Raw genomic sequence first — 15204 nt, forward strand, 5'->3', positions numbered from 1 at the left:
CATTCAGAAATATTTGTGGAACGATGACTCCTCCTCTTCCATCTCCTTGTAAAGAGTGTGGAACTCCCCTTCACAGTCTCAATTTTTAACATTTTTTCTAATACTGATTCTTTTTGCCCGATTTTCCTGTTTCTCATCATGAAGTGCAACAGCAAACGTTGCAAGCTGCTTTAAACTAATTTTCCGGATTTTATTACGTTCTACAGTGAACTAGGAGATAGCGCCTCTGGTGGGTATTTTATGAATCAGCTGTGACGTCACGACGTTCTTTCGGAGTTGCCGTTTAGCGTAAATGCTTAGGAATTCCTCTAACAGTCAACGCTCAAAAACGTGACGGTTACTTGACGTTCCGACAAGTGGGAATCCACCATAATGTTGACAACATGCGTAGAACACAATACTCACCCCAGAGATATTCCTACTCTATGAGAAAAGTGCAAGGATGTTCAGATTAACCTCCACGGATTCTAACATCCTAGCAAAAGTGTGATTATTAAGTTTTATCTCTGATGGTAGTGCTTTGACAGCTGTGGTGTTTTGTTTATGTTTGGGTCAGTTGTGTGGAGGCGTTGGTGCTTGTCGTTGAAGTTGATGATTTGTTGTTAATTGTATGTTTGAATATGGCTATGTGTATGGGTGTTTCGTATAGGCATGTGTCAGTAAGGTATTGGTGAACAAGTCCAGTCAGTTGATGTAGTAGAGGGGGAGAAATCAGCTGTGATTTTATTTAATAACACACCTGACACTGATTCTGGAACAGATGGAAAATAATTGCAGTGAGCGGTAACACAGCGTGGAGTTCGTATCTAAGGTGCAAATCCTATGGGGCTGTTGCTTCTCCATTGTGCGTGGTTTTTTGCTTATTCTCGGTAGAGATAATTACCCTGCAATGTGAGGTTTGCAATGGATAACATGGGAGAAAATGATTCTCTGATAATAAAACAGTATTTGTCACTAAATGGACAGTGCTTGGGGGAAACCAGTACTAGTTCGGGGGAATCATGTAATAATGTAGTTCATTGGTGGAACGAAAGTGGTTCAGACACAGTTTCGAGTGCAAGTTCATATTCTGATTCCGAATATGATGGGTAAACTTTACAACTAATAAATATACCAACAAATCGTATTCCTTATACGGATTTGTTTTGTGTTGATTGTTCTTTGTACATATAGGTCGTTATTGGAATGGGAAACGGAGATAAATGCAAAAGGGGAAGTTTTCTTTGTTGAATCTCTGTGCACATCAGAAAGTGATAATAGTACCTCCTTGACCATGGTGGCAAACTCAGATAGTAGAGAGAGTATTCCACAACACGCAACTCGCCGGAGTACCAAAAGTATGTTACATAAGTGACACTTCTGCTGCGCATGCTTCAATTGTTTTAATCTGTAGTACCTAATAAACTTAAAACATTGACTAACCCACCAAGCTTTTTTTAGTGACACAAAAAATACTGTTACAACATATTTAAAAATAATCATGATAACCTAGTCTTTGTGAGAGAACTAAAAATGCATTTTAAGTTTTTGAACTTCCTGTTTTAATTTACATCTTGTTTTATTTATTTATTTGTCTTCTGGACATTTTATACTGTAGTATAGGATATATTAAATACATTGTTGAGGTATTGACACGTTTGTATATTTATATTAAAAGGAAGAAAACTTGAGTCCAGATGGACAGGGAAGGGGCTGAAAGTTGGCCATGCTCTTTTTTGGACCTGCATTGCCATTAAACATAGTGACTTATGAAATCCATAAAAAACCTATTTCTGTATGATCCTACTGGGTTTTATACTTCGCTACTCTCAAATGCAAGTCTAGTGTTGCAACACTGTTCTAATTTACCTAGTGTTTCCTTTAAAAAAGAAACAGTAAATTACGTTACAAATATCTGTAGATTATGAATAGCTTCCATAGTGCGGAAAAAAAGCCATAAATCATCATATTGCTGGTGCATGAAAACTCAATTCTGTTATGCATTCAAATACCAACGCTCAAATCCCTGTCAGTGCTACTACATGCACTACATTTCATTACTCTTCATATGAGGGACTCTGTGTTGGTAAATATGAAACTGCATGCATCACTTCAGAAAGGAAGGAACCTGCAGGTACTGCTGATATATATCTATTTCCTTTTGGAGGGCAGTCAAAGCAGTTATTGGGCATTAGTTAAAAATGCAATACCACGCTGATAGACTAATGAGATCATTATCATGTTGCAGATGTGACCAATGGATGATTTCACTAACTACACAAAAAAAGGCCTGTTAGTATGTTGTTTTATTTTGCTGACGTTTTGTGTTGTTGGTGACATTGTCAGTCAGTCATATCACAATCATGGTAATGATGTCATCAGTACAGTACCGTGTCAATTAACTCCCAATAATCACACCCCATCCCTACCAAAAAACAGATACGTATTAGCACTATGCATCCTTTATTATCCTTACCTACTCATTACCTTCAGCAACTCTTAATTAAACTGTTACTTTCCAACTTAATTTAGGCCTCCAACTACACTACAGATCTATCCCTCACCACACTTTTTGAAAGAAATTTGTGCCATTTGACTGAAGATTTCTATTCATTTATTTCACAGAATCATAATTTCAGATTTGTAGATATTCTCAAATGCAATTTGAAATTTCAAAACATGTTCGACCTACATAAATGACAGCTCATTTGTTTTGATGAGTGAGTTTGTGGGTATCAAAATATGTAACATAAATAGCTGTTTCTTTTGAATGCATTAACTTATGAGCTTAATTTTTTTACACGGGAAAGTTACTGTAGTATTTGACATTAATTTCAACTTGATACCGCTACCCATTTTTGAGAAAAAGGGGTCTTAACAGACAGATGGCCAAGTGATCCTATAAATGTTACGTTTTTACAGACTGAGGTATGAAACCCTAAAAACAGTTTTTTGTCGTGGTTTTTCTACCATACAACCAAACTATCACCTTCCAACCTAACTTTGACCCGGATCTATGATACAGTTCAGTTTGTCATGTCAAGCACATTAGCATACAACACAAACAAAACATTGTTCTCCACAACAGTTCACCCTCTCCACTGCACACAATACAATATAAGCCACCATCTGCAAGTAATAATAATATTAAATCAACACACACGCAGTTCAGATTCCACCCATCTGCTTTGGCGATCTATATCTACCTAGGTACTCTGCAAGCCACCGTATGGTTCATGGCAGAAGGTACTGTGTACCACTATTTATTTCCGCTCCTGTTCCATTTGCAAATAGAACGAGGGAAAAATAACTGTTTGTACGTCTCATATGAGCCCTAATTTCTCATATCTTATCTACGTGGTTCTTACCCACGATGTATGTTGGCGACAGTAGAATCGTTCGACATTCAGCTCCAAATGCTAGTTCTCTCAATTTTATCAATAGTGTTTCTCAAAAAGAACATCGCCTTCCCTCCAGGGATTCCCATTTCAGTTCCTGAAGCACCTCCGTAAAACTCACATGTTTTTCGAACCCACTGTTAGCAAATCAAGCAGGCCGCCTCTGAATTGCTTCGATGTCTTGTTTCAAACCAACCTGGTACGAATCCCAAACAGTCGAGCATTACTCAAGAATAGGTCACACCAGCGTCCTATATGCAGTCTCCTATACAGGTGAATTGCTCTTTCATAAAATTCTCCCAATAAACCGAAGTCGATCATTTGCCTTCCCTATCACAGTTTTCACATGTCCGTTCCACCTCATATTGCTTTGCAATGTTACACCCAGATATTTAAATGACTTGGTTGTGTCCAGCAGGACACTAGTAATACTATATCCAAACATTACAGGCTTGTTCTTTCTACTCACCCCCATTAACTTACATTTTTCTACATTTAGGGCTAGCTGCCATTCATCACACCAGCTAAAAATTTTGTCTCAGTCATCTTGTATCTTCCTACAGTCACTCAGCTTTGAAACCTTACTGTACACCATGGCATCATCAGCAAACAACTGCAGATTGCTGCCCACCCTGTCAGCGAAATCATTTATGTGTATAGAGAAAAACAGCAATCCTATCACACTTCTCTGGAGCACTCCTGATGATACCCTTGTCCCTGATGAACACTCGCTGTGAAGGAAAACATATTTGGTTCTATTATTTAAGAAGTCTTTGGGCCATTCACATATCTGTGAACTTATTCCATATGCTCGTACCTTTGTTAATAGCCTGCGATGGGGCGCTGTGTCAAATGCTTTCCGGAAACCTAGAAATATGGACTCTGCCTGTTGCCCTTCATCCATGGTTCTCAGTGTATCATGTGAGAAAATGGCAAGTTGAGTTTTACACCAACGATGCTTTCTAAAACCACGCTGATTCCTGGACGTAAGCTTCTTAGTGTCAAGAAAGTTTATTACGTTCAAACTGAGTATATGTTCAAGGATTCTGTAGCAAACAGAAGTTAGGGATTTTGTTCTGTAACTTTGCAGGGCCGTTCTTTTAACTTTCATGTATACTGGAGTCACCTGCATTTTTTCCAGTTGCTTAGGACTTTGTGCTGGGTGACAAATTCACGATAAATGAAAGCTAGGTAAGTAGCTAATACTGTAGAGTACTCTTTGTAAAACTGGACTGGGATTCCATCCAGACCTGGTGATTTATTTGTTTTCAAATGTTTCAGTTGTTTCTCTACCCTAGATATGCTTATTTCTATGTTGTCAATACGAGAATCTGTCCGATGGTCAAATGACAGTATGTTTGTATGGTTCTCCAATGTGAACTATTTTTTGAGCATGAAATTTAAAACTTCGACTTTCATTTTGCTATCTTCAACTGCCACATCAGACTGCTCGACAAGGGATTGAATGGAAGCCTTAGACCTGCTTAGTGATTTTACATATGACCAGAATTTTCTTGGGTTCTCTGTCAGATCTTTTGCTGAGGTGTGATGGTCATACTAGTTGTATGCTTTGCGCGTAGATATCTTCACAGATGCACAAATCTCTACTAACCTTAACTTGTTGGTCGTTTGAAGCCAGCACACTTCGACACTGAGACAACAGAAAACAGCACTTCAGTACCACCCACCAAACCACCCCCAGACAGAGCAGCGCAGAGCACCACACATTGACTGGCTGACACGAGTTGTATCTCCCGCCGAAACTGGATCTGAAGACTATGAGATCTGGGCACACTGTAAAACGTCAGTTCCCCGACATACCCAGAGCTCTGGTTTTTTAAAAAGAAAATAGAAAAGAAGAAAAAGGGTGTGTTGGGAGGGGGTGGCCCGAGTTGTTCCACAGCCAGACAAAAAGTATGCTGCAGAGATCCTTGCATTTGAAGATGTTCCTGTGTCCACGTAACTGCAGAATGGAGGGGCATATTTGAGCCATCATTTCTCACAAGTCTTGATGGAACTCGGTGATGGAGACTAGTGGGTGGAGGTTGGAAGGCTTGTTGGTAATTAGTTCTGCTGGTAGATGTAGCACTTCACTGTGCATGAGCTGTACTGCTGAATGTTGCAGATCTTCTTTGATTGCCAATCACAGGCCCAACAGACTGAGTGGCAATGCATCTGACCTTGTAGTACTGGCAACATCAACACTGCTCTCAGGGTATGGTGAAACCTCTCCACCATACCACTTGCTGGCACTTATCGGTTGTGATGGTGTGTGGTGTGCTAAACCTCGTGATCCAACACTCTATGATAGTCTTTGTCACCATTGTTGCCATGATGTCTGTCGCTGCAGTGGCCTCCAGCAATCCACTGAGGTTACCAGGTAATAGAAGGGGACCCATGAGTTCTGCATGGATGTTTCCATATCTGGCCAAAGGAGTGATGAATTATCTGTGTGGGCCAAGGACATGGCTGCCAATTTCATTCTGCTGACACTTGTCACACTGCTTTACCCACATGTGGCAGTATCTGTTAATCCTGAGCCATGCCACCTTGCTCTTCACCAGTTTCGCTGTAGTCCATACTCCTGGATGCGTGAAGTTACGGAAGGCTAAAAACCATTCTCCGAAAGTCGCAAGGAATGTAGACACATGTGCTATCATACTCGATGTTCCACCACAGGGATACATTTGCCTTTGCTGATTTGACCCTCCGCCATTGTAGGTTTTAACTCTGTTCCTCCCGTAGCACATCTGACTCCATGTCCTGCACCTGTGCATGTGTGATGTAGTTGCATCATATCTCACTAATATTGATGCAACTTCTGGATAAACAGTCAGCAACAATGTTCTTGTGGCCACTCACTTGGTGTATGTCAGTGGTAAACTGGGAAATTCACTTTGCCCCTCTGGTCTGTCAAGGCAAACCATTAGGCGACACTTTTTAAAAAGTGCTGTGTTGGGGGCACGGTCTGTGAAAATAATTAATTCTCTGCCTTCCACACATTTATGGAAGTGCTTGAAGGCGGCATACATGTCATGGAGCTCATGATCCATGGTGCTCCAGTTTCTTTGGAACTCTGTTAACAAGAAGGAGAAGAATGCCAGATGCTGCCACATGTTGTCAACGTGCTGTTGGAGAGCAGTGCCTACTACCACCTGGCTTGCACCCACCATAATAGCTGTTGGCACTTTTTTGTGCAGATGATTCAGTAGTATGGCTTGTGGAACATATTCTTTCACTGACTCACACATGGTTATTGCTTCATCACACCAAGTCACCTGCTGTGTATTTTCCTCTGAGCATTCTGGTCAGCTGTGCCAGCAATTACATCACATGAGGTTGGTGGTGTCAGTAGTAGCTGAGCATATGTAAAACCTGTCTAAGGTGCTTGAATATCCTTGATTGTGTCACTTTGTGAATCGCTAAGACTCATTTCGCTAGGTGCAAGATGCCTGCTGTTAACACCTCAAACCCCAGGAACTCGATGCTACTCTGGCCAAAAATGCACTTAGTTGTGATCACCACAACCCTTGCCTGTTGAAGTCATTTGGAAAGTAGTCATAGGTGCTTAGCATGCTGTACTGGTGAATGAGAAAACACAATGATATTGTCCATATAACAATATACACCGTCTAGACCATGGAGGACTTGCTGGATGAAATGTTGCCAAATCTGGGCAACATTTTTTAGCCTATAAGGCATGTATAAGTACTCATATAACCCAAAAGGGGTCGTTGCTTCAGTCTTTGTCACATTACTCGTGGCTATGGGGATTTATGTGTATGATTGTGCACAGTAAATTCCACTGAAAACTGTCGCTCCAGCCAGTTTATTGTTCATGTCCTTTATTTGGGGATGGTTCTCTCATTGAACATCTGGTAATCTCCTCTCTGTCTCCACAAATCATCCTGTTTGGGCTCCACATGGAGAGGGCAGGCCCATTGGCTGTGTTATTCCATCTCTAATTTGTCCTTTCACATACGCTTTGGCTGCAGTCAGCTTCTCAGGTGTGGGGCAAGAGGGCTTTGTTGCCACTGGTTGCCCTGGGGTTGTGCAGATAAAGTGCTGAGTCTTTGGTCTTACTTTATGTTTGTCACCTGATGGTGAAGTGAAACTTGGGAACTCTTCTAGGATTCATCAAAAATATTTTTTCCTGTGAGATGCTTGCAGTGGTGACCTGAGCTGTCAGTCCTCTCTAGATGTCCACAATTAATTGAAAATGGTGTAGAATATCTGCTCCAATTATAGATTACCCGATATCTCCAATTAGGAAATTCCATGTGGTCAGCTCCTGTAGGCTCCACGCACAGTCTCTTCTTGCTGTATGTCAAGATGGTTGTGTTATTAGCCACTGTGATGTGGAGGGTAGTGTCCATGCAATCTGGTTGAAACAATGTCCTTGTAAAAACACTGATGTTGGACCTGGCCTCCACAAAAAATTTTGTTAATGATGTTTTGTCCATAATGAAGCCTTTTTGACATTTTCTGTGTTGTAGGTGAAACCAACACAAAACGGTCTGTGGGTGTAGTTCTGCTTAGTGAGTGGTGAGGCGGTAATGTAATTGTGGCATGTGTATGCCATATCCAGCTAAAAACGAGTGTGTGTGTGTGTGTGTGTGTGTGTGTGTGTGTGTGTGTGTCACCCTGCTGCTTCTGTCCATTATGAGCCTAAAATCCCATTACTGAAGATACATGGGGGAACTACCATGCCAGTGGCCCAAGATGGTGATGTGGAGGTCAGTGCAGATATCTTCGTGCATTGCATACCTGGGCGTACACAGTGGACAACAATATGGGTAGGCAACTACTTAAAAACCAGTGTGGCAGTTATGACAGATTTACGGCCACTAAAATGTAGACTGCGACAGGAAGCTGTGCCCTTCGGCAGCCGTCGGGGACATTTGGGTACTGATATGGGGCAGAGCAAATGCACTCTTTGTTGCCAAACCTGCAGTGATATGGGCACCCGCCACTTGCATTGTTCTGGTATCCACTAGCTTGTTCATCATTGTCCAGCTGTCTGCCTTGGCACTGATCTACCAAGCACTGCACTCTGTGTAGTGCTGCTACCTGCTCTTAACTTCTAGGGCTAGTTGATCGTGTGTGTGTGTGTGTGTGTGTGTGTGTGTGTGTGGCGGAGGGGGGGGGGGCCTTGTGCTTTTGTCAATGCCGATGTTTGCAACAGCCACCAAAATACTTGGGTAGGGGCCATTGGCAGAATGAATACTCTCACACTGTCCTTTTATGCAGGCGGCCATGTTTTTAGCTTTGTGTGCCAGCTTCTGGAGTGAAGCATTTTTATTCGCTGTGGGAATAAGTTTCGCGTTCTCCAGAAGCCTACTGAGCCATATTATGCAGAGGGCCTGTTCTGAAAGTAGGTCAGGTCTCACAGTGGCTGGGTGGGGAACATGTTTCCTAATCCATCATTTGCTGTTAATCTGTGGAGCCCGGGTTCTGGCGACTGTGCGACTTCCTTGATTAGGCAGGCTTTAAGTGGTGCATAGCTATGCATGTGTAAAGTGTCCCTTGCAATGATTGTCTGAGCTTCATTCAAGTGGGCGAAGACACAATAGAAATGTAACATGTCATCCTGCACATTGTGTTGGCAGAAAACACTTTGCACATGGATAAACCAGAGTTCTGGCTTTGAGGTCCAGAACCCTTTCAGTTTAATGTTTTGTGCATTCCTACCTTGTGAGGCACTTACTGAGGCTGGGTGAAGACACAGTGGAAATGTAACTTGTCATCCTGCACATTGTGTTGGTAGAAAACACTTTGCACATGGATAAACCAGAGTTCTGGCTTTGAGGTCCAGAACCCGTTCAGTTTAATGTTTTGTGCATTCCTACCTTGTGAGGCACTTACTGAGGCTGTCGATCTTGTGAAGTACCTGTCGCATTACTGCTGGTTGGTTGCAAAGTGTTGCCACTGTCCTTTGATTTTATGGCATCTTCATTTCCACACTTCATAGTGATGTGTTCTATGCTAAGACACCACTGTAGAGAGGTCACTGAAGGCAGAGGCAATCCAATAGAGAACAGGGATTACACACTATAACACCTTTAATATCGGCACTATATCTCAGAACAAAATACAACATGTCAGCCTACAGAATGATGCCAATAGAGAGTGAGCTAAAGACGTTCAATTACAGTTATTTCATGCTGTCTTTAGTTTGTCACTTGTTTGTCGATCTGTGCCACTACATAGTCTGTGGGACTTCTTTCATCGTGTTTTTGCCCACAACAGTTGACTGTTGGAGGACGGCAGCTGTTTTTGCTTAGTTAAATACTCACAGTACATCATTAACATAGTGGCACATGAACATAGCTGAAATGATAGTGTCTAATCAGGCACCCATGTTCTGGTTATAATCAAATTTTCTGTCATGCTGATTCTTAGTGCAGAGTCTGACATCTTCTCATTGCATGAAGTACTGAAACATTCCACTTGCTGTACTGATACTAGTGGTCTCTCTCCATTGCATTTATATATGTAATAGAAAGTCAGCACTGAGTATAATATTTATAAGAGAATACATTCAAGCTTAAGACTTCAGAGGAAGCCTTTTATCAGAACTCTCTCTCTCTCTCTCTCTCTCTCTCTCTCTCTCTCACACACACACACACACACACACACACACACACACACACACACACACACAATGTGGAGGAACATGTGTATATTTGTGAAAGACAATATCAGCTATTGCTGCCTAAAAGTTAGGAAAATAAGGTGATTTAGAAATTTCTGCTGTAGAACTAACCTCAATAAAAACAATCTTTTGCCTGAACAGAATCCAAACTCAAACATAAAAGTATTCTTTAACCAACCTGACGGTAGTCTTGACAGTATCAGGGACCTAAACAAAACTGTTATAATATGTGGAGGCTTTAACATTTACTTTAACAAAATTTCAAAAGATAGAGATGATCTTATGGCTAATTGAGCAACATTATTATAAATTCCCCTATCAGAGTTACAAGTGTATCCAGCACAACTATTGATATGATACTGATATGCAAGGAAAGCCATGAATATGCAGCTAGAAACTTCAACACGGGTTTCAGTGACCACTATGCACAGCTTCTTGAGATGTCTTCAATGCTGAACTTAATTAAACAAACAGAAACGATAAAAATAGGAAGGACCTTCAGCCATCAAAACATTGAGTACTTTAGGAATTTACTAAGGAAGGAAACATGGACGGAAATGTACAGATATAAAAACACAGATGAGAAGTTCATCTTATTTATGGATATATTTACACATTATTTTAACATGTCATTTCCAGCTAAAAATCACAAAATCAAGTGTAGTAGGCTTAACAGAAAAAATTGCTGGTTGACAACAGGTATAAAAAAGTCATGTGCTGAAAAACAAAGATTATATAAGATCTCCAAGTCTTCCATAGTATCCAAAAAATTCCTTGCATATGTCAAGAATTATAAAATGATACTTAAAAAAGTTATCAAAGAAGCTAAAGTAATGGCAAATGACTGCTATATAAATAACTCCAATAACAAAATGAAACCTGTATGGAGTATAGTGAAACAACAAACTGACAATGTTTCTCCTCAAAATTCCAATATTAAATTGAATTGTAACAGCAAAGAAATTAATGATCCTAAAGAAATAGCAAATGTATTCAATACTTATTTTAGCAATATAAGCGAGCAATTAATTGCTGTAATCAGATCTTGCAATACAAACTGCCCAGTATCATCTGGAAATACCAGCATAAATCCTACTTCACTTTCTCTTTCCAACAACTCAGAAAGAATCCTTGTCAGTTATCTGAACTTTAAAAGTGAATCATTCCACTGGAATAGATGGCATCCCAGACAGCCTTATTAAAAAATGTGGAGATCTCATCATTAAACCATTAGCTCACCTTTATAATAGTTCCTTTCAAACTGGAATTTTCAGGGCACGGCCAACTTCCTTCCCCATCCATCGTCATCCTTCCCTAACCCAATGAGACCAATGACCTCGCGGTTTGGTCTCTTCCCCCAAATCAATCCAATCCTGAATTTTCCCATAATGCCTATAAACAGCTAAGCTCAAACCACTGTTCAAAAAAGTAAAAAGGAGGAAGTGGCTAACTACAGGCCCATTGCTCTACTATCTGTATTCTCAAAAACCATAGAAATTTTTTTTCAAAGAATGGTAGTAGATTTTTCTAGAAGAGCACAAAATACTATCCACAGCACAACATGGTTTCAGGAAAGGCTGATCACCTGATGCAGCAATTTTTGAACTATTAAGTGAAGTACTTCAGAAACTAGATAATGATGAATATGGCATTGGGATATGTCTAGATCTCTCTAACGCTTTTGATATCATAGATCACACAAAACTATTGCCTAAGCTTGACAACTTGGGGACTAGAGGAACATCTAGCAACTGGATAAAGTCATTCCTAAGTGGTCAAAAATAAGTGGTTGAAGTGGAACATCAAAATTTCATCTAACTTAACACTATTCACATTATGAAACCATTAAATATGGAGTGTCGCAAGGTTCAGTTCTGGGACCTCTTCTATTTCGGTTATATATGAATGACCTAAACAAATTCTGTGAGAACATCGTCCAGTTTGCTGATGATACAAGTGTGCTAGTGAGTGGGAAAGCAATGGAAATGCTTCAGAAGTCTACAACAGAGACACTGAACAATATTGAAAACTGTTTCAGTCACAACAAATTGGTAATAAATGCAAGTAAGACAGTGGCACTAGATTTCTATAATGTGAAAAAGGTGAGCAAACTGCTTAAATTCAGATATCTGACTAAGACCCTTCAGAATGTAGACAACATTATTCTTGGGAATATGGCTCCAAGTTAATCTTAAATGGGGGATGCATATTGAAAAAGTCTGTAAAGCACTACATGCTACTTAATGAGAATATTAGAGGGATGCTACAACGAAGATTCTCTGAAAACTGTGTGGTGCCTATATACTCACAACTGAAATATGGAATTATTTTCTGGGGAAACTCTTCTCTTAGCCAAAAGCTCTTTAGGCTGCAAAAAAGAATTATAAGAATAATGGAAGGTGTAAAATGGAACAAAACCTGTAGACCACTCTTTAAAAAGCTAGAAATCCTCCCACTTCCATGTATATATGTGTATGAGATAACCATGTTTGTGAAAAAATATTCAATGGAAAATCCCACTCTCTTCCAGAAAAAATGAAAATATCCACCCCTATAACACCAGGCAAAAAGGAAACTTTCATTTAGAGCACACCAACACCACCCTGAATAAAAAAAGAACCCTGTATTATGGGGAAGTTATTTATAATAAACTTCTCTCACAACTTAAATCAATAAATGACCTGGCAAATTTCAAGTCAACTGCTAAGGCGTATTTGACTCATCACTGTCTCTATAGCCTCCACAAGTTCCTTCAGGAAGTTCACTAGTGATGTGTGTCTTTGCCTTAGTTATGTGTCATATAAATGTTACTAGAACTTTAATGATTTACCATGTGAATGTTGCTGCAATACAAATATTAATCTGCCAGTACAGAACATGCTCTTTCTGCTTTAATGTATCTACTCTTTATTTTTGTACAATATTTTCTCTGTATATTCTAACTCAATGATCATTTAATGTAGAAATAATGAAATTAATGCAAATTTAATACTATATTTTGTTATACATTGACTTGTCCTACATCAGAATGTACTATTTGTGTACTATATGATTAGCAGGACCAATAAAACTCTACCACTCTACACACACACACACACACACACACACACACACACAGTTTCATCTCTCTCAACTTCTACAGTCAACTGACAGAAACTTGTTACTTTTTCAAAAGTTTCTGGATGTGGTAACTCAGTATCTAAATAAATAGTACATGGATGCACATCTTGCATGTGAAAGTAATATTTCAGAATGAAAGTAATTTTTTGTGTGTTACTGTTTATCATTGGTAAGAGGTATAACATGTTAATGTTTAACTCTCTTTTTTTCCTCCACAAGGTAAACTTGCTCAATTGATTAAGCATCGAAGTAGTAAGCGGCTCAGATGGCAGAGTGCAAAAATCTCATCATCTTTGCCATCTACCCCCAGAGAAGTAGCTGTTATACAAGAATATTCCAACAGCAAAGTGACATTCCAGGACTGGCAGGTAATTTTATATGATATGTTGTGTGATGTTCAAGAATTATCTTCTCATTGATAGTGAAAATGATCTGCAGAGTTAGTAATGGCACATCTTGCACTAACCATTTCAAATACACTCATTTCCATATACAAATTCATGAGCTATGTTCATAACTTGCAGCAGATTTTTTAAAAATAAATTGTGGCGTCCACAACACTGATATAAATCACAAACACAGATATCATGAAGACTTGATGACATTCACATATGCATACAGGGCAGTTCCAAGTGACGAATTGGTGAACACCTGAAGCAGCTCATCTGTGTTGGCTGGGTATGGGTTTGGCAAACTCAGGGTTTGTGATTTATTTTATTTATTTATTTATCTCTTGTTCCGGTGATCCATGTTGTGACACTATCACAGGATATGGAACGTGTCAGTTTTACAAGCTTTTGGCCAGAATTTATGGTAATACATAAAACAAAACAAAAACTGTAAACAGTAACTTAGGTCCCACTACAAAAAATACATTTTAGAGATAGATAGAGAATACAAAACAAAAAACAGTAACTTAGGTCCCACTACAAAAATACATTTTAGAGATAGATAAAGATTACAAAATAATAAGTGTTACAGAGAAATAAATATTGCAAAATACATGTTTACAATAAAAATATTTGGTATTACAAATACAAATTTGGGCATACATTTGCAATTTACAATACAAGAGATGTTAAACACTGTAGTTCAGGAACTCTTCTGATGTATAAAATGATCCTTGCAATAGGAACTGCCTTAAGGTTTTTTTAAACAAGAGATCATCATCTACCAAACACTTAATTCTTAAAGGGAGGGCATTAAAAATCTTACAGCCACTGAAATGGACTCCTTTCTGCACCATACTTAGATTTGGCTGTTCATAGTGGATATCATGTTTCCTCCTTGTATTGTGACTGTGATATGCACTATTCAGCTTAAAGATGGATTTTTCTTTCCTTATGAAGCACATCAACGAGAATATATATTGTGCAGTGGATGTAAGTATTTCAAGCTTCTTAAAAAGATTCCTGCATGTGGCTCTAGGATGGACTCCACACGTGATCCTTATGGCTCTTTTTTTGTACACACAGTACTTTTTTAGCCAGTGGCTGATTTCCCCAAAATATAATTCCAAATGCCATAATTGCATGAAAGTAACCATAATACACTGACTTCATGGTTTCCATATTTCTATAAGAAGAAACAATACGCAATGCGTATGTTGCTGAACTTAGTCTTTTGCACAGATCTACGATGTGGTTTGACCAATTCAGTTTGCTATCAGTATGCAAGCCTAGGTATTTTGAGGAATCTACCCTGGTTATTGTCTGCTCACCTATCTTTACAAATATTTCCTCATCTTTGGATGTTTTGTGGAACTGAATGTAGTTTGTTTTACAGTAATTTAAAATAAGACCATTAATGTTGAACCAGTTCACCGTTTCATTTAAAACCTTATTTGCCGTTACCTCAAGTTTATCTACTGAATTATCAGTAAGTGATCTGGGGCTGATGAGTACCTCCAGTCCTCTGTAACTGTAAGCTCTGTATGTACTTCAATGATCACCATGTAGTATTGCCGAAGAACGTTGTGTGCCCCACAGAATATAAATCTTGGCCTGGATTACAAGGATGTTACAAACATCTAGGAAAAAAGCCTTCAACCTG

The 15204-nt window shown here is 39.3% G+C and overlaps 1 protein-coding gene across 2 annotated transcripts in view; it reads left to right on the forward strand.

Annotated features, from left to right (window-relative positions):
* The first annotated feature begins 518 nt into the window (after positions 1 to 518).
* Positions 519 to 15204, forward strand: part of LOC124555474 (protein inturned) — a 263483-nt gene continuing 248797 nt past the window's right edge. For both annotated transcript variants that reach the window (XM_047129398.1, XM_047129399.1), the window contains exons 1-3: positions 519 to 1088; positions 1174 to 1337; positions 13372 to 13520. In XM_047129398.1, the coding sequence (XP_046985354.1) occupies positions 904 to 1088; positions 1174 to 1337; positions 13372 to 13520 (498 nt within the window). In that variant the 5' untranslated portion in view covers positions 519 to 903. The remainder of the gene's footprint in view (positions 1089 to 1173; positions 1338 to 13371; positions 13521 to 15204) is intronic.

This window comes from Schistocerca americana, chromosome X (assembly GCF_021461395.2).
Source record: "Schistocerca americana isolate TAMUIC-IGC-003095 chromosome X, iqSchAmer2.1, whole genome shotgun sequence".
NCBI classification, from domain to species: Eukaryota; Metazoa; Arthropoda; class Insecta; order Orthoptera; family Acrididae; genus Schistocerca; species Schistocerca americana.